The 21012-nt window shown below is 42.9% G+C and overlaps 1 protein-coding gene across 1 annotated transcript in view; it reads right to left on the bottom strand.

Moving 5' to 3' along the window:
• Positions 1-21012, bottom strand: part of PCSK5 (proprotein convertase subtilisin/kexin type 5) — a 1432234-nt gene that overhangs the window by 482795 nt on the left and 928427 nt on the right. Inside the window, exons 13-14 of the mRNA XM_085633086.1 lie at positions 5601-5737; positions 2188-2331 (exon numbers count right to left, since the gene is read on the bottom strand). Coding sequence (XP_085489212.1) covers positions 2188-2331; positions 5601-5737 — 281 coding nt within the window. The remainder of the gene's footprint in view (positions 1-2187; positions 2332-5600; positions 5738-21012) is intronic.

Raw genomic sequence — 21012 nt, 5'->3', positions numbered from 1 at the left:
AAGAGCTTCTTACTAGCGGTCACTGTATTGCAAAACTCAAGAGGCAATGCTGTGTTAGCTTCAGGAAAGTAAATGTGTGTTTAAGGAATGCACAGCGCCTGGAGCAAGGAACAGCAGGCAACGCTGAGGATTGGACATTTTTAACCCACATTATGTGCCAGTAACAGAAAAACCTGATGTCTAACTATAAACATTCAACATGAGCGTGCTATGCGCAAAGCTAAACGAGGATACAAGGGTGATGAGACCACAAGCAAACATGTGCTCACCATATCCTGAAAGCATTGTGAAGACTGGTCATTGAAACTCAAGCTCAGGGACCGTGCTTCAAAGTCAAAGATAACTTTATTCGGTTCACAAAAACATGAACCATAAAGATGTAGATAAAATATTTACAGCCATTAAAAAAAACAAAAATAAAGATATTAAAATCATTTCAAATTGATTACATTCACAAGTCCTGAATTACCATTGCAACTCAGTTTCCTGACGTGCAAAACAAAATTGACAACCAAAAGGATAGTAAGAAGCTATCATTACAAGCAAATGTAAACCGGTATTCACATACAAATTACACATCTGATCAAGTCTAATCTTTCTGTTTTGCAAAATAAAGTTAGCAACTGAAAAACAGACAGAATGAGGGGGTAATTGTTGCAAGAAAGAATGGCAGGTATGCACTGGGTAAATATAGGTTTTTTTCTGTAAAGGGATAATAAAGCATTTCCTAGGAACAGTATAAAAGCCATAACAAAATATGAAGTGTTGAGGGCATTGTTTGGAATATCCATCAAAGGGACATACAGGTAAGGTATCCTTCCACGCAAAAAGTGCGGGGAATGCCGCTGATAAGTGTGCTATATTTAAACAGAATCTAGTTAAAACAAACCTGTGTTGAATATTGGAAACCACTGTGAAGTATGGTTGAATACCAATGTGCGTTATGAGGGATGCAGGTCTCACATTGGAGACGTTTTGCCTTTCCAGTACCTTTCTTGCATGTATACTGTGGTTAATCAGTAAAATGTTTAGCTCCCTTTTGCTTATATCCAGCATGGTTTCAGGTACATCGAAATATTTAACAATTCCCATTTCATAAAACATTTCCTTAACATACGTTATCCATGGGATACTCCTTGCTGCATCTAACTTTAAGCAATCAAGTGCTTTATCTATTCAGGCTAGCTGCAGACTTGGTCCAAATGACATGCCATAGAAAGGGGCGTGTTGAATACGATCTACAATAAATGGTACACCCAAAGCTTGACTCCTTGCAGAATACACAAATTTCACATTTGAGAAAAAACATTTTTCAAATGTGAAATTTGTCATGCATGCTTTTGACATCAAGTCTAGGCCAGGATGCTTAGAATTATATTAAGTCATGTTGCATTTGTCATGAAATAATGCTCGAGACATGCGTTTTTAGGGTCCAAATTGTCTCAATTCTTCTAACTACAAAGGTATAAAAACACTTATTTCACTTACGTTTTCTATACACAGTACACATTTGCCTAGACATCTTTTGCAAGTACTTGGAAGCACATGTTGTCATGAACTGCTCAAGGTCAACGGACAACAACCTTCTTCATCACACTAAACATGATGCAGTAGAAGACGTGGGGTAGTGCAAACAGATTACAGAAGTATTTGACAACAAAACATCCTTGATTGAGCAAACCGGTGTCTTCCAATTAGTCTTTTGGTCGATAATTACTTGAAATAATGCACACGCCATCATATACCTTTACCAATAGGGCATGACTAGTCTAACTGCAAATGGCTAAACGGATTTCTCTTTTTTTAATAAAGAACTTCATTGATCTTTGAGCATATAAACATATCAAATCTGATACAAAAGCATATTTAAAAATTCCAAGCATTTACTGGCAATGCGGTTGCTGACTCCCATTATTCTGCATTGTCTTTTTTAGTCGTTGGTTCCTATTCCTACCATTATCTTGTCTTCACTTCTGCCCCTCAAATTGACCATGCTACTCAATAACGCCGTTCAAGGAGATTTCTCAAGACGCCGCCACAAAACTTTGAGAGTATTAATTAATAAATTCTCTTTTGCTGGTTTGGCCACTGGAAATGTATTGCATTCAATATACAAAATATATTAACATAAAGAGGCCATTATCTCCCAAAGGAGAAACAGTGACAAACAATTATAACTTTTCTCACCTCCATACTCATCCAAGCTGTAGTCTTCGGACGGTTCTTCCACTGGGCTGGAGCGCACTCGCTCCACTTTTGGGAAATCATTTCGTGAAGAGTAGGGCTGTATAGATGTGCCATAGAGCACAAGAGACCACTCTTTCAATTTGCCTTCGAGTGAAGAGAAATGCCAAAGGTTACAATGTAGCGCAGATCTAAACCTAAGCGGATGGCAACCTGAAACGAATGCCTGCCAAGGTGCTAACCAGACCCAAAGAGTGCAGAATTACGGTTGAAGGTGAGCACAGGGGCATACTGGGTAAACTAGATTAATAATCCAAAATTCACTTTAACTATTATTCTACATCTGCATACAAGTTCTCATTTGTCGCCACTCCATAAATGTGTCTATATTTAAACCTTACATTACATGCAAGAACAGCATTGCTAAAATGAGTTTGGTAGGGGTCTCCTGTGTTTATATCAGCGGTTATGCTGTAGGAGTTAGGTTAAAAAAATCAAAAAGTTACATGCTCTTTTTGATACTTCTGTCACATAAGTTGTCATCAACAAAAGTATATAATTTCAAAAATTGTTTTGAGACCAAGCTAACAAAAATGCTGCAAACAACCATTAAGGTACCCTTTAGTATTATCAGCATCAAAACCCCTCTAGAAGCCCTAGCTTGTACCACCTCCATTCTTTGAATATCTATTTCAGCTTTTAGTTTTGATACTTGTACTTTGTTTCAATGAGCTCTGCAATATGTGATAAAGTATTCCCTGGCTAACATTAGAAGGATATTACACATTATCGAGAGTATCAAAGACCATGAAAAAGGTCATGGAACTCGGAGTGACTGCAGTACTTGTAATGTATGACAGAGATTATGTTACTCCTTAAAATACCTGGTCACACCATCACCCTTCCCCACAAATTGCTTAAATCTTTAGTGTCTTGCTCTTTCATATAAATGTTGATATATGGTTGCAGACATGAAGAATAAAAGGAGAATGTAGTGCAAAATTAAACATATCAAAAAACAGTTTGTAATTTGCTGGAAAAGATATTAGAATTGGTTTAATGTAAATCACATTAAAATGCAAAGGCTCAAACTGTGTAGAAAAAGGCAGGGAGATTCTATTTGTCGTGTGATGTTTTGTGTTCCGAAAATAAAAATGTTGGTGTAATTATAGTATTTCTGCTCATCAATGTTAGTTTTAGAAAAACAGATAATAATGAAAAGCTAGTTTCCGTTGAGTTGCTTAAGCTGCAAATGTAATTATGCTCTGTGACCTGCCTGTCACCTTGCCTTCTGGCAGGAGGCATTATGACATCACAACTCAACTTTAATAACGTATTACAGTTGAGCAGATAAGTCATTTCGTTATTACAGACGACTAGAGACATCACAAGTTCCTGTAATAAGCAAAGTAGGGACAGGCTCTGATACAGGGATTGCAAGCTCGTGAGTATTATATATGGGACTATGTACCTCCTGCCATACATTATAAGGATATTGCAAGTCCCAGAGGAGTTTTGTGACCACATATAGAGGAACGAGGCTTACGGGCGGAGTCTTTTAGAAGGTCATCAAACTCCTCAATTACCTTCAAACTGTGGCGCCAAAAACAGTGCTGTGGATTTTGCAACAGTGATGCCCATAATACGACTGCCATATTCAGATTAAGTCAATGGTTCCGTAAAGTGAGTTAGTATATCACACAGCGCCATCAAATGGTAATTGGCTAATTTTAGTCCTAGAAAAAAATCTGCAGGATTTATAACAAGGATGCTCATTAAATTTCCCAATTTCACTTCTAGAAGTGAAGCAAAATACATGTCATCATGCTACTGGCGCACACCACAAAGGTAAGATAGACAAATGCCTAATGTTTATTAAAGGCAGAGGTACACTATTAAATTATTATCAGGGAACAATGCACTAAGTCTTCTGGCCTGAAGTTCAGTAGTTTAATTATAAAATCTGCCAATGGGAGACAGGATTTATCTATCGGCTGCTAATAATATGTTTTGTAAGATTTAGCTAAATATTTTTCTCTCAGTGAACACCCTGGTACCCTGAAATTCATCTTCTAGTAAATGAATCTCTTATCCCGAGATGTACAAAGTTAATACAATACAATGCACCACATTCTTTAAAAACACAAGAGCACTTTGCCCTCTGAAGGTAATGCCAGATGCAAACGTCCCTGGGACAGACTCGAAAATGGGCAGATTTCCAAGCAATCCACGCCCTGTCCTGTTAAGGAGTCCCTGCGGCAGAGGGTGCTCTTCTCACTTCTTGAATTATGTCAGTACCCCCAAGAAGCGGAGGGGATCAACGCGTGACAGGCAGGCTGTCCACATCTCTTCCTCGTGAGTCAGGAAGGGAAGATAGTAGATCATTTCAGAAACTATAGTTTTTTCAGATGCTGTGTTTGTCTTCCTGGAATCCCAAAATTCCACTCATAGACGGGATGACAAGTCCTATCCTGAGTGTGCATTGTGTGGGGAGATCAGGTGGCGCAGGGTCCCTTAGGCAGTGTGTAGGCGGCATTGTTGTCATTCTTTCAAGGAACGGGGTCAGCTAAAACGGGTGCTGCAGGCCCGGCAAACCCCTGCAGCCACTAACGCTTTGAAGCTGCCATGTCCCATAGAGACAGCTCAAGCCCTAGACCAAAACGAGAAAATATACAGCAAGAACCTGAAAGAACGCACGTCACTCCAGCCTCTGAGCTCATAAGACACTGCGCCCTCTCATCTTGTCACGTTGGAGTCTAACATGAGAGCTATATTTAATTAATCCTTGAACCATGCTCTCTAATGCAATAACCCAACAAATCAAACATTAGCAAAAATGCCAAACTCCTGTTCACCCTTTTTAATTATTTAACAAGTTTACCAGCACCTCAGTCTCATATGTCATATACTCAAAAGTGAGATGACATGAGAGAGTTGTGTACAATAGAGGCAGATGGTGTCTATGCGGGGTACTGTGTTGGTTCTGCTCAATATTTCCCTTTCAGGAGAGATGTACTTTTGAGAAGGGAGCTACATCGATGCAAAGATTTAATACATCCTAGGAACAGTGCCGTTTTATCTCCCCGCATACCCTGGAATGATGACTTAATGTGGTGTCCTTTCTGCACTATGGTACAATCTGAGGATCGTCTCATGATAGTGCTCCATCAGTCACCTATTATTGCACTACTTTAACACCAGCCCGGGAAAGCAAGGGCCTTATTTACAGTGAGATATTCTGTCCAAACGTGACGGTTATCCTGTCCACCGTATTACAAGGATATAAAGAACTTCTATACAGCCGTCGGGACAATGGACATGTTTGTGACAGAGTATCTTATCCACCAAATTCTAAATAACGCCCTAAGTCAGTCTGCAAATCTACGAAGCTCAAATGACATGGTTTATACCCATACCGGGAGTCTTGACATTGCGGAGCTGTGACGGGGTATCATAAACTTCCAAGATCCAGTCGCCGGATGCTTTCTCGCCCCAGCAGTGAGTGGTCATGAACTCCCAGTTCTTGAAGCCCTCCGTGGAATGATCAAACAACCTGAGACAGTAAAAATTAGAGAGGAGATATGCTTTATAACTTCAATTTAGTGGCCTTCTATTCAAAAAGGTAAAAGAAGAGACATAATCGGGCCGAGGCCCTGAGAAAAGTGGCAATGCTGGGACACATTTCCCTGGCTGGAGCATCCCTGCGGCAGTGGCGTAGGTAGGGGGGTGCGGTGGGTGCGAGCCGCCTGGGATGTCATCACTGAGAGGGGTGACAAAATGGCAAAAATATGAGTTTAAACACATTTTTGCCATTTTGTCAAGCTGGGAGTGATGAGAAAGTTTCCGCACCGGGTATCACCTGACCTTGCTACGCCACTGCCCTGCGGCCCATCACAAGGGAATAACATTTGTTGAAAACACTCTACGCATGCCCTCCTCTGACGATATCCCTACCTAATCTGTAATTCATTTACTGTATGAAAAAACACAGCCTCACCATTAGTCAGTCCATTGAGGGGGAGGGAATCGCCAAGAGCAAGTTACTTACTTGTAACACTAATTCTTGTGCTTTGACCGCAATCTTTTTTTTTGATAATCAATTTTATTGATTTTACAAAGTGCAACAAAAGAAAACAATGCCAGCTCTTAGTACAGTGGTCCTTGCATAACAATGACAAAAAATAAGTAACCCCCTAGCATACATTATTCCACAAAGGAGTAGCACGCAACATTGTCAGTACCCAAGTCAATGGGTGATCATCAGGAATGTTCAGTCTTCTACCACCCCAACCCATTTGCCCCATACCCTTCGAAACTTCTTGGGACAGATTGACCGCCATCTTAAGTGCTTCTTTTCATGGTAGAAAAAATTCAAAATGAAGTCTTACTTGGAAATACTACACTGGGGAGCAACTCTTATACAAGCCCTCACAGTGTACAGTTGAAAAGAGAACATTAAAAATCATATGTCAACCAGAATTATACTGTTTGTTGAATGATTCATACACCATTGATAAAATTGCAGTCAGGTATGGTAGGTAATTCGGGAAACACAAAATCTGCAGTAAACCTGAGAAAGGAGTAATTGCCCAAAATTATGATTTCTAATTGTTACATGTATGGTACATTTGGCACAAACTCTGCAAGCTCAGCATTAACGCCAAATCGAAAATGGAAGTTTTGTGAAAAGGTGGGTTTGCAGCAGTTTTTGATTTGTTTTACATGTGTTTTTCTAGAAGTTGTTTATATATTAAATCAAACTGCCTTCCCACTTGGATTACGACACCCATCAATCTGTTTTTTTTGTTCAGGCTTCAGTGCGGAGTCAGTTTTAGTTATAGTCTTGAATGACATTCGACTCTGCCTTGACTCAGGAAATTCTGCTATGCTCATTCTCCTAGCTCTATTGGCTAACTTCAGCACAGATTCCCGCCCTATTCTGCTTCATAGACCTATGAAGGCAGGCGTGGGAAGCCATGTCCTTAACTGATTCCATTCTTTCCTCTCAAAGAGATCCCAGGCAGTCAGTCCCTCTTCCTCCTTTTCAATCAAATTTAAAAAAATCTTCATTGTGGCGTCCCTCAGGGCTCACTCTTTTCTATCGAGGTATTTCAAACTAGGGCCCCATTTATCTTAAGGACATGTTCCATAAATTCGTCCATTTTCATAACCTGGCATCTGCATTCGCTGGTCTCCTTATTGTTTCCTCGTCAAAAAACATTGAGAGCGGCGTCTGATGTTTCTATCGTGAGACTGCCTCTTTTTGGAATAAACTTCCTTCATCTATTTGTTGTTTGCCATCATATGTGGCTTTTAGAAAACATGTGAAAGTGTTTGTTTTCCTTACATTTTTTATTTCCTTACCAGATCAGTAATTTCTGCATTTCATGCATGAGCGCCAGGACTCTCAATTCAGGTGGCAGTGGACAATACAAAAGTAACAATCAATCAACATTCATATGTGTGTTTCAAAAGGAAGAAACTGAGGACAAATGCAATACACATACCGCAAACTAGAATTCTGAAAACTTCAGACTCCCTTCACTGAGGAATATAAGAATGTGTGGCAAACCATATGCATCTTGGATAATGGACAGCATCATATATAAAGCCTGCCCCACGACCCTATCCGAAATAGTCAACAGCAGACCCAGTAATACTGGGTTGTTATCTACGTTTTGTGCTCAAAGAGTATACTCGTACATGCCAACCCTCCCGATTCAGGCAGGAGACTATCGAGTTCAAGGCTCGTCTCCCGAGTCCTGAATGCGGAAACCTGGTTCTGAGTTAAGTAAAACTGCCAAAAATAAAATGTTGATGGCCGTAACTCACCCTCTAATCTTCCCCCTCCAATAATTTCTCCTGACCTCAAATGTTAACATTTTGTCCTTAATTCTTGGAGGAGGATGAGATTAGAGCATATGACAGGCCTCGACATTTTATTTTTGGCAGTTTTACATAGAGCAAACAAAAGCAGAGTTTAGAACTCTGCTTTTGTGTGTGCTATGTTATTACACTGCCACAAATGAAATGCTGATTGTCTGTCACCATAGATCCGATTCAGGCAGATTGCCTCTGCTTCAATACAAGTCAGTGGTGAAAATACATTCAGCCGACAATTTTTTCAATTCTTGTAATTCCCCACTTTTCTTCCCTAAAATGTTGGCATGTATGTTTATTAGTTATTTCAATGATCTTTAGCAAGAAATGTGCACATTCGATATGCTAGTGCACAGAAGGTTCTAACATTGGATGGCAGTTGGGTCTGGTACGGATCTAAATGTATGGATGGTTATTGCTTTGCATTTCATATAGAACGAATGTCCTGCTTTAAAAGGCGAAAGCTACAGTTCTCTTGAAAGGCACGCTTGTAAATCATACACAAACATTTAATAGCACCCTAATGATATTAGCATTTCGATTAATTAACACGCAATTGATTGATAAGAACGGATATAAGGCAACACAATATCGAAATGTGTGCAGAGAAGTGACCATGCACAAACCAATGGAGGATAAGTCAATTCTCATGCACAAGTGCACAGCCTGCTGCCAGCACATTTATTCTATAGCAGTCGCATCCGCCTTGGTTATAGAACAGGAAGCCTGGACTTCAACAAGACCACTTAACCTTTAAATGCAACAACAAATCTGCTTTTCAACAGTTCCACCTAACCTGCCAAAAGGTCATAATATTCAAGGGCCCGATTCACAAACTAGATTTTGTAGGAAGTACTCATGCTCTAAAAATGCAATTCACAAACCTATGGGAGAAAATCTCTCACATTTTCTATGGGGAGCTCGCTGAACATAAAAGAGTACTACTTGGTAGTAAAGGTGGGAGGAACTGGGGGAGGGGTGGTAAAATGTATATTATCTGCTACTAAATGGGAGGGGTTTAGTAAGGAAAAAGCCAGAGTTTAGGGAGGGGCATGCTTATACAAACAATTAGCCAAAAAAGAGTTGCTGTTCACATAGAAGACTTAAATTACTACTGCCCTAAATGTGACAAAACACCAGTAAATGTACTCCGGCCCAACCTTGGAGTAAGGCTAGCATCACACAAGGCCCCTCACTGGTACTGCAAGATACTCCCAAAGAAAATAATGGAGCAGAGACTTAATATAACAACACATAGGAAATGTGAAAAAAGCCACCTTTTAAATAATGCAAAACTAATAATTTACTTGTTACTTATAAAATATGCAACTTATTAAAAACTAATTACAATTTAAAACAAAAAATTAAATGAAGAGAAGTGACAAGTGAAGAGAGCGGCAGGGGGTCCCTCCACTGACAGACTGTCTGAGAGACCTAGCGCGAACTCACGGCTGACACTCACGAGACAACCACATCAGAGGTGAGCTGTTGATAGAGCGGCTTTACTAGCGAGAGGTTGTGCCAGTGGAGTCTAGGACCCCATCATGGGGCTCCCGGGGCCGCGCGCCAGCGGTAGAGACAAGCTGCTGACAGCAGCATAGAAAGGAAGTGGAGTACAACGACAAGCCTGGGAACAGGGGAGGAGAGTAGCCCTGGAATACAAGAGATCCCTGCAATACAGGAGATCCCTGCATCACCAGCGGAGAGGAAAGGGAGCCCCGGAGGAAAACTCTGAAATGGCCACAAAGCGACTTGTAATGAGCAACAAAAAGCCTAAATAAACACACAGGGTAGAAGAGACCTGCAGAATGGGGGCGAAGGGTAGGACGAGAATGTGCATTTTACAGGGGTATATGTGTGTGTGTTTACATCACCTGGAAGCTGAAAACCTCTCCTTTGGTTGAGGTGCGATGGGTCTTTTCCTCTTACTACAGATGCACAGTGCAAGCTCCTCACAGTTCAAACAGGTGTACCACCAAAATGCCCCTATGAACAATCATTTTTACTGCTGGTGTGCCCATCTAACTCATCCCATTCCTTCCTTGGTGAGATGCAACACTTGACAGAACAGGTATTCTTCGGCTGTATTCATTTTAATGAAGATTATATTAAGCAACTAGCACACTCTTTTCTGCTTATGGATATACCCAAAGCCAAACACCAGTGACAGAGCTTCATGCATATCCACCTGACGCATAGTATAACTGGCTTGGGCAGAGGGTTAGGCAACAGTCAGTGACAACCGCTAAAATGCCCCACACTCACCACTGCTCCTGGGAATGGGGAAGATCTGCGGACTTTGGAACTGTCCCTTCCACCACTCCTCTCTCCATTCTTGACCTGGAGGCGAGCTGGCGGATGGCGTTTACCAGCAACACCATGACTGGTGCTCTTGATGGAACTTTAACGATGCCCCCGGGGCGGAAACCAAAAACTGTCTGTTCTTACCGCAGGGCCTGCACAACTTTGGCTGATGCCCGTTGGAGCTGTCACATGCAGCTGTAGAGGAGTTTGGCTCTGGTTCAACCCTTGGCAGGCACCTACCCAGCCGGACATCGGACACCGTTTTCCTCGCCTCCCCGTTGTGGTTTCCTACTTGCATTCCCTACCCCCGTTTACCACTCCCCCTCTACCTCTTCACTCCCATAAGCCGCATGTAAAGCACTCTGATTCCTCTGGGTCTAGCCAGCGCTAAATACAACTTTGCAAATAATACCGCGGTGCCCAAGCTACTTTGGCTGATGCCCGGTGGAGCTGTCATATGCAGCTATAGAGGAGTTTTGCTCTGGTTCACCCCTCAGCCGGCACCTACCCAGTCGGACATCGTTTTCCGTGCCTCCCCGTTGAGTTATCCTACCTGCATTCCCTACCCCCATCTACCATTCCCTGACCGTCACCTACCCAGCCGCACTTTGGGCACAGTTTTTCTCCCCGTCTCCATGTCTCGCCCACCCCCCCCATCGTATTTCGGTTACTCTGCTTTTTTCTCGTCTCCTATCTGTTCCCATTCAGCATTCTTTCGCTCTTTGTCAACTTCCTTTGCTCCTATACTCTCTTACCTGAATCTTTCCCCTTGCCCGCTACACCGCCTAGCCTCCTGTCCTTTTGTGCCCTTTGACTAAGCACTCCTTCTCCCCTTGTTGGGGAAAGATCCAAGATATATACGCTGGAGTCTCAGCGTACCCGCTAAGAGAGTCCACAGCACCAAGGGAGCCACTCACAATTGAGGTATGGTATGGCACCCCTTGCCAAAGCACTCCCTCTCCCCTTTTTGGGGGAAGGATCCAGTAAGTAGGCCTTGGAGTCTCAGAGACCCCTCTGAGAGAGTCCACTGCGCCTAGGGAGCCTCTCGCAATAGAGATAGGGAAATGATACCACTCCCCCTGGGATCACAGCTTGCTGGTCTTTGGGCGCAGCTTTGACTCGTCTAACGGTTTGTGTCCCCGTCACCCTACCTGGTGTCTCTCTCACCCTCCCCTCCTCTTTCCCTCCTCCATTCTCTGTCTACTTTCCCTGCTCTTACCCCCCCCGAATCTCTCCCCTTGCCTGCTTTTTCCCTTACCTATATGTTCCTTTTTGTTTGTCTCAACCTTATTTGGCACTATGTTGCCATGCTCTAATAACTGTGTAACCTTTGTAAAGATGTAACCTGCAATTATTGTCTGATATTCATGTAAAGCGCACTGATACCTCCGGGTCTAGCCAGCGCTATATAAAACCTTTTAAATAAATAAATAAATTGAGTTGAATTGGTTAGGTAGAGTTTTTATTTAAGAATTAATAAGTATAAACTAAATTATTATAAGTAAATGATATGGAAGAAATAATCTGTTCTAACATTTTACTAGTTCTAGAGTAAAAATAATTACTAGAGAATAAGATTGCTTTTATCCAAGAGAATGATGTAAATATCACTTTGCTGCCAGGTATTTTAGTTAGAAATTTGTTGACATTTTCAAAATAGAACAGGGAAGAATGCACCAATAACTTTCTACTGGACAAGTCAAGAAGCTTGTCTTGTAGATGATACACTTGAATCCAGTCCTAATTTTTTTATGGAAAAAAACTTAACTCATTGAGCTCAGTGCCTACAAAAAGTATTTGTGTGATATTTAAAAAGGAAAAAAAACTAATTTTTATTAACAAATGTCCAGCAAGGGATATGATCAACCTCTGCAGGCCCATCGTCAAAGAATACTCTCTTTGATGATGCTAATGATGGCTCACAAGTTTCCGTAATAGTCATTCAAATAGCAAACTCTAGTAGCAACCTAAAGAGCTGTGTGGAGCAGAGAGTTGTGGTGGTGGACTTAAGGAAATAGGAAAGAAATTGAGGAGCACATAAAGCACTGAGTCAGTGAATAAGTAAAAAAGAACATGTTACTTACCTTCAGTAATGCCTTATCTGGTAGAGACAGGATCTAGCTACAGATTCCTTACCATTGAATTATCCCTAGACGCCAGACTGGATCCGGAAACTTTTTGACAGCAGTACCTCTGTGCGTCAGTAGAGGGCGTCTAGCGACTCCATAGTCCGGATGTGACTTCGACTGTTCATAAGCCCTCCCCTGACGCTCTCCCATCAGTTTCTTCCGTGACTATTTCTCATGCTAAAAATGCAGAGCCACTTATAAAAACTGCTTATTGAAACACTGTGCCAAAATAGAATCATCTTTTTATCAAAAGATTTTTTTTTTTTTAACTAATGAAATGCATTAGAAAGCTCAGAAAGGGATCTGGTAGACAAAAGGATAAACCAGTTCACGGGGAGGATGGGTGGGTCGGTAACAAATCTGCAGCTAGATCATGTTTCTACTAAATAAAGCGTTAGTGAAGGTAAATAACTTATTCATTTGATAGAGACATCCAGCCGCAGATTCCTTTCCTTTGAATTAGATGCCCCAGCAATACCATTCCCGGGGGAGGGTCTGCAATCTGAATCCATGAAAGATCCCTTAACAGGGCTAGTCGGTCTGTAATAAGAGAGAATGATTGGGCTGTGTTAGGAAGGTAGATGATGAAAGGGAGATATCCATGGCACAGGAATAAAGAAGTTTTGGAAGAGAACACTCCAAGAAACATGATATAACGTAGTTCTCCTGAAGGTATCCGAATGATGGGATGACAGGCGTAAGCCTCAAGGACAACAGCCAATGCCTCGGAGCCAGAGCTCCTTGTCAAAGGAAACAAGTATGTGAGAATAAAGTGAATAAAGGATCCAGAACATGCCCACAATGGAGCTAACACCACACAATGTTTCAATAAAAGTATTATGAGAAGAACTTCAACAGCTAGTGGAAAAGACTACTCTCGTTCGGAGGAAACACTACTACAGAGAAGGGAACCCTCTGGGACTATCTGATGTAGAAGCCACAGAGAAGGAAGAAGAAGAAATGCATATGCAGCGAGAAAGGAAAGGTCCTACTGGGACACCAGGAAGGCGCATAAATTGATACGAATATCCATGTGAAGAAATATATACAAACACATGCATATATACATACACATACATATATACATACACACGCATATACACATACACACACATATACATACGCATATATATAAATACACACACATATATATATATATATATTATATATATATATCTATATCCATATCCAGGTAACTACAACATGGTACTGTGCAAGAGGATAGGGGGAGTGGAAGACAGCACACCATATAAAATTAACGGTAGCTGAACATGAAGACATGTAGCATCAATCAGGTGGCTGATAGATGATCGCAAAGAAAAGCAGCAGGTAAGAAAACCCAGCTAAAAAGAAAAATTAGACCACTACCTGGATAAAGAAACAGATTAAATAGAAACAAAGGCCAACACACAGAAGGCCTAGACAGATAGTCCATCTCAAGTCTAATAAAAAGAGATATCAGAGAAAGCAAAAGCTGGCGGCAACATCGGACATATAATAGAGTACATAGTCATGTAGGGAGCAATCCACCACGAAACGAGAAAACTGACTACAAATTAACAGTATGAAAAAACTGATGTGAAAAGGAATTGCAGTGCATACAAGCACAACAAAGTGAGACCAGGAAAGAATGTCTCAACAGGCAGGGGCGCAACAGAGGCCCCCGTATCCCCTGCGGTGTGGGGGGGCCTAAAGCTCCAGGGGGCCCCCTCGGCACTGCACTCTGGCCAGAGCGCTCCTGATTGAGCCTGAAGGGGGCCCCTCTTTGTACCGTGCAGGGAGGCTCCCTCAATTTTCGTTACGCCACTAGGACTATGCACCAGTCTCACTTCTCATGCTCAGGAAAGGAGGACTTGGATACAAAAAGAGAGGGACAAAGGGGCTTTTTCCACTCGCCGGGGAGTAGGAGGTCCAGCATACACAAAGGCCCCAGACACAGGAATCACAAAAAATTGAGTTTATGCCGTTCTTCTATAATAGAGTCGGTAAATTCAAAGAGAAGGCTGGATCCAACTAAGTCCACAATGTGTCTATGGTTGGGAATCCATATGTTGGATTATGGTGCCCTCACACACCCTTTCAGGTGTCATGCTTCATCATATGGGCTGCTCCTCGTCGGGTCGGCAGTGCAATACCCAACGGGCTCCCTAAAAAAGGGGCGCTTTGTCGGAGATCTTCTATCCAACTGCCGTTTGGTGAAGTGCGGGTGTGATCAGCATAGTGTAGCCCGTTGGGTATTGCACTGCCGACCCAACGAGGGACCAATTCCAAGACACCAACCAAATCAACTTCCTCATCACGCTAGATGTTGAAGCCCTCTACACTAACATCCTACAGAGGGCCACTCTAGAAGTGATTGAGGAAGTATTGAACACAGCTACCTGGGAGTGACCTACCCCACCTTCCTTCATCATGGAATGCGCCACACTAGCCCTGACCGAAAAAAAATTCAAGTTTAGGGGCCAACTCTACCATCAGACGCAAGGTACTTTCATGGGGAGTACCTTCGCTCCTAGTGTGGCCTGCCTCTACACGGCAGCCTTTGAGGGAGAACACATTTTCCATGACACAAACCCATACCGCAACAACATCCGGCTATGGAAGCGCTTTATAGACGACATCCTGATTTTCTGGACAGGAGACTGAGATAGCTGTGGTGATTGTTTTAGGTGGATTAACAATCTTAATCCCTACCTTAATTTTACCATCACAGCATCCCCTTCCCAGATAGCCCTTTTGGATTTAACCATCAAAATTACACAGGGCAGCTTCACTACCACCATGTACAGAAAAGCCACTGATCGCAATAGCCTGCTACACTTCAACAGTCATCATCCTAAATCTCTCAAAGAAAACTTGCCCTTTGGACAATTTTTGAGAGTTAGGAGGAACTGTAGCACTTTGGAGTGAATCAACAATTTTTGCCCAAAATTTGACTGAAAGACAATACCCACAGAGGAGTATTACACTCTCTAGGAAATGAGCGCATAACAATCACAGAGAAGGGCTCCTGGAACACAAAGTATAAAACAGTACCGAGGTACTGACTTGCGTAACCACTTTTACACCAGCCTTCAACCAGTTGACCAAAGTGTTGAAAAAACACTGGAATATACTTAACACAGGCACCATGAGCTTTTAACTACCCCGGTTTGCGTACAAACGCTCCAAAATCATCAAAGATATGCTTGTACAAACCAGACCCAAACCGAAGGACAAAGCCCTACAGAGCACACTGTGGCAACTACCCATGGTCAGAGGACACTATCCATGTGGGATATGTAGTGCATCTGCCTTTACATTCGTACACAAGACCATAACACTCAACACAACCTTTACCTGGGAAATGGGAGCACACACCAACTGCAACACTGCCAACTTATTTACCTCCCAACGTGCCCTTGTGACCTCTATTATGTGGGGATGACGACTCGCCCTGTCAAATTGCGCATCTCGGAACATCGCAGCAATTTTCGCTGCCATAAGAGCAACACTAAAATGTGTGTCCATTATCTTGAAATGAACCACTCACCTGATTCTGTCAAATGGCTCATTCTAGAAGCCAATTCTAACATAGCTAAACAGAATCTGTTCGCTAAGGAACAGCGATGGATACACCGCTTATCTTCTGATACCAATGGTCTCAACGAAGAAATTCCGTGGGGTTCGATCAAGATTTAACACGTCTGACTAAAACCCTGTTCAAAAACAGCTACATTAACTATCAATTGGCTGCGGTTTCCCTACCCATTTCCACCCTTTATCAATGCATATTACGTATATCCCCTATACCATCACTTCGACATCTAATTAATGTCTTGAGCGAATATATCGTATAGATGAATATTTTAACGTTATCCTAACACAATACGTCTTGACTTTGAGTTGACTCCATGACAGACGTCTCGAATATTAGCTCACATAATAGCGCTACACCTTTTTTACCATGAGTGTTACACACACCAACTCCACTCTAAGATGGCCGCCGTCTATACCTGTTCTAGAAACCGGCACGAACGAGTACTCCACCCCTTGACACATGACACGACAATCAGCATAAGTCCGTCTCTACTTTCCACCATGCCCTCCCGGACCCGGTGGAGTGGGTAGGTCACAAGGAGCAGCGTGAGAAAACCAAATGTGAGTAATCGATACCCTAACCTCTATAAACTTGGCAATTGACACAGTGCAATTCCATCCCCACGATGGTAAGCGCACGTAAATTAACCGCTACCGTCCTTTACCGCAGGTTTCAAATTCCTGATCGCTACTATTGCGGGCTCCATACTTATTTAGTCTTAGACACGGAACTGAACCAGAACATTTTTAGCTAATGCACCCACTACCTTAAACAACGGATGACAGTCTTACTCATTACTGCCAAGACGATATAAAGGATCGTTACTCATTGACACTACGATACGAACCACCTATTCAGTAGGTGATCGCTAGTCACCGCACCTTCTGCATTAATACATACCGCCGAAACTCTCCACCGGACACTATAAGTATTAATTTTCCATAGAACAGCTCATCAACTGTAACCAACCGAGTTCAGTATAATCTAACACACAACGAGATCCTCTTTCATACTTTCTTACTTGCAGCGGTCTTTACATCGCTGCGCATTCTGCCCAGCCTTTGCTTTCCCGAAGCCTCAACCTTTAACTTCCCCACTTAGTGTTGCATGTGCTTCAGGGGATCAATACAGTACAATGAATTTAAGATATAGCGCTCACCAATGGTATTTGTTACACCATTATTTTTAGATCCATTTTGATTCCCTGGTCTACTGTATTCAGGTTGGTAGAGACCCAAACACTAGAACGAGCGATACTTGCCATTAAACGGTTATCATTTTACCTTAGACCTTGATTACCACTCATTACATATGTACCACTTACATGATTTGTCGAACCACACCAGATTCACCAGTATTTGGTTTTAGTTATTATCTGAGCCCACATAGTTACTTTTTCGAAACATTTTCCCTTCAATTGTGTTATCTTTTCCTGTCCAGTCCTACTTACTGAGGAACTCAGACTCATGCGCAGTCCACCGAGTACTGTTGATGTCTGGGTAGTTACTTAATAGGGTGAGTCAAACCTTCGTATTTTCTGCTATTCTAATTGGATTTCCACAGAGGCGAGTAGTGACAATAGCTCACTGTGGGGATTCACCACCAACTCCTTTTACTATTTTTAACGTGTCCTTTGACGCACCAGCACTCACCACCATTAAGTCAAAATTAGAGCTTTGAGTCACATTGAAGGCTGTATCTCCAACTGTTATATGCGATACATACCTGTATGTTATTTTCATAACCTTCCTTCTTTCCTTACAGGTAGCTCCTGATCACAACAGGTATTATAGTTAAGAAACACTTAATCTGCTACACACTTCATTACCAGTAGCTTTTAGATGTAGATAGTTATTTTCCTTGTTTTTTGGTCCTGAAGAATCACGAGTACATCTACTCTACGCGAGAAACATGTTGACCCACATCCTTTAGCATAGGACACTCTAACACGAGACATTACACTCGGGCGAGTGCCATGCTCACACGTTTTTAATCAGGGTAGGAGACCCCCAGAATAAAAATTAATTCCTGCTAGGCACTCCCAACCCTGTTTTAAACCACTACCACACATCTACACTATCCTGGCCCCACACCTGCACTTCACCATACAGCAGTTGGATAGAAGATCTCCGACAAAGCGCCCCTTTTTTAGGGAGCCCGTTGGGTATTGCACTGCCAGCCCGACGAGGAGCAGCCCATATGATGAAGCATGACACCTGAAAGGGTGTGTGAGGGCACCATAATCCAACATATGGATTCCCAACCATAGACACATTGTGGACTTAGTTGGATCCAGCCTTCTCCCTGACTTTACCGACTATTATAGAGGAACGGCATAAACTCAATTGTTTGTGATTCCGGGAAAGGAGGACGCCAGACAGCTGAAGGAATACCCCAGAACAGTGCCCATGATACTATCACTGTACCATCTGTTCAGCTGGAACAGAAAAAGTCAATGGGCTACGCCCTAGAATGGCTTATATGTGAAATAAATCAAGAATAACATCTGCCATACAAGACTTGGAATGAGGAAGGCACGGTAGAGAAAACAGTGTCAAGATTCTGTTTTACCAGACTGTTCTGAAAACGCTGCAATGCGGAGTTGGCCTGAGCGCCAAATAGATGTACACAATCAAATGGGAGAGCTATCAAAGGGGGGTTGAACAGCTGCCGAAAAACCAGAGTTGCCTAGCAAGGCCTGATGGTTAAGTGCCACTGAAAGAGCCATGACTTGGCCCACAGAGTCTGTAGTGTTCAAGTCATATTGTATCAACAACTTAGCTGCTTGTTGCCCATCGTGAAGCAACTCGTTAATATCGTTCTAGGGTCTCATCCAGAAGTGAAAGCAGCAGTTGCGTGGCCGAATCCCACAACGTGTGAGAAAATCTGGCCAGAGTACAAGCGATATTGACTGACCGTAAGGCTTAACTAGTGGCAGAGAAAATATGCCTACTATAAGTTTCTAAATTCCTGGACTTCCTTTCCCAAGGGATGTTAGGTAGGGCGCTGAGGTGTGGGAAGGCAGTAGCAGCCTGGATTCGAAAACTTTTCAGAGTCGGCTGCTGGAGATGGCAGGCCAGGTCGGGACAATACCCATGTGCTATAGACCAGTCCACAGGTGCCCCAGTAGCTGGCTTTGCCCAAGACCCCAACAAGACATCATATAAGGCTTCACTGTAGGGAAGCACAGGCTCAACCCCTATTTGGCCATGACGAAGCACACCAATAAATTACACCTCTACAGAAGAGAGCTCCAGAACCACCGAAGCCCTCCTCAGAAGCTCAGCAAAGGCAGGGCTTACCTCAGTAGGGAGGCCCTGACCACACCTTCAATCTAGACGAAGCCAGAATCAGTCACGTACTCACCACTTTGTTCAACACCTCAATTGCCACAGCCATCTTCCCCAAGGACTGGAAATACACACAAGTCAATGCCCTACTAAAGAAACCATCGGCAGACCCCAGAAAAACTCAACAACTACCGAGTGATCTCCTTGCCCCTGTTCCTGGAAAAGCACTAAACCAACAACTCTCCTCACATCTGTAATGGAACCTTGTACTCGGCTCCTCCCAATTCAGATTCCGCAGCAACCACAGCCCCAAGACAGCCCTTGTTGAGGCTACAGATGACATCCAAGTCCTACCCATCTGAGAAGAGACTGTGGCTCTTATCCTTCTATACCTCTCAGCAGCCTTTGATATGGTCTCCCACCTCACACTCATTACAAGGCTGCACAACAGAGGTATCCAAGGAGCCGCTCTTAGATGGATCGCCTTTTCCCCTCAGTCGAATAATGAAAAAAGTCCACTACCCCTCGCTTCACTTCCGTAACCAAGGAAATCATCTGTGGAGTACCCCAAAGATCCTCCCTCAGCCCCACCCTCTTCAGCACCTATATGACACCTCTGGCCAGCATCGCCAAAACACACGGACTCATCATCATATCATACGCCGACACACAACTCATCGTCTCCCTCTCAGAAGACACCACCAAACACCACTTAAACCACTGCCTGAACTTACATCAGCTCACCAGACATCTCTGCTCTCCATCCCTTTCTTTAACCCCCATCCAACGTAGCAGATGCGGTGGTTGCTTCTTCTCCTACCTAGCAGCGAAGACATGGAACAAGCTACCCTTTCATCTATGGACCTCCCCACCATTTCCAGATTTCTGAATGTCCCTGAAGACCTGGCTAATCAACTGGAACCTGCCCCTCTATAAATGTACTGATTGATTGAAGGAGGGCAGATTTTAGGTCTGGACTTGATCCCCTTTGAGAAATTATATTGAGGCATATCCACATATTCAGAAAAGCAGAAAAACAGGACATATCAGTGTCCTTGGCATTGCCTAGGAAGGAACTGGCGGGCTACTCGTGCTTCAAGTCTGCCTCCACATAAGTGAACTTATGGTTTGTGTGGTGCCGGATTTCACCAACAATGCTCCAGCCAAATGCAGTGTCTTTGACTTGTTAAGAAAGCAGTAGATGCACTTTTCAGCATAGATGAACACTTTCTGGTGTACCGCTGTTGTAAGCACTACCAACCTTTCTGCAGGAGTTTTCGCAACTAACTTCGCTGTCCCACATCCCCCATCAACTTTTTAGTACTTACTAGGCATGATCAAGATCTTCTTAATCACAGTCATACCAAATCCGTCCTGACCACCCTGTAGCTCATCAAGAAGCATAACTACCATTCTATGGCACTGTCATTTTCAAAGAGTTTGAGAGCTTAATACCATTTATCTGTGTCCTCATCCTGATAACGCTGTGCCAGAACACTGCTGAAAGTCGATCCACATCCTGAGGGAAGATTCTGCAGCGCTTCTGCAATGCTCAAGAGACTTACTGCTCCACTCTTAGCATCCTGCAAAACAATGCCTCCAATTTTGCTGCTTGAGTCAACTGCTTAATACTGTCTGTCATAGC

This window comes from Triturus cristatus, chromosome 2_1 (genome assembly GCF_964204655.1).
Source record: "Triturus cristatus chromosome 2_1, aTriCri1.1, whole genome shotgun sequence".
Classification (NCBI taxonomy): domain Eukaryota; kingdom Metazoa; phylum Chordata; class Amphibia; order Caudata; family Salamandridae; genus Triturus; species Triturus cristatus.
The sequence above is the reverse complement of the archived record's forward strand: the minus strand, read 5'-3'. Positions and strand labels throughout refer to the sequence as shown.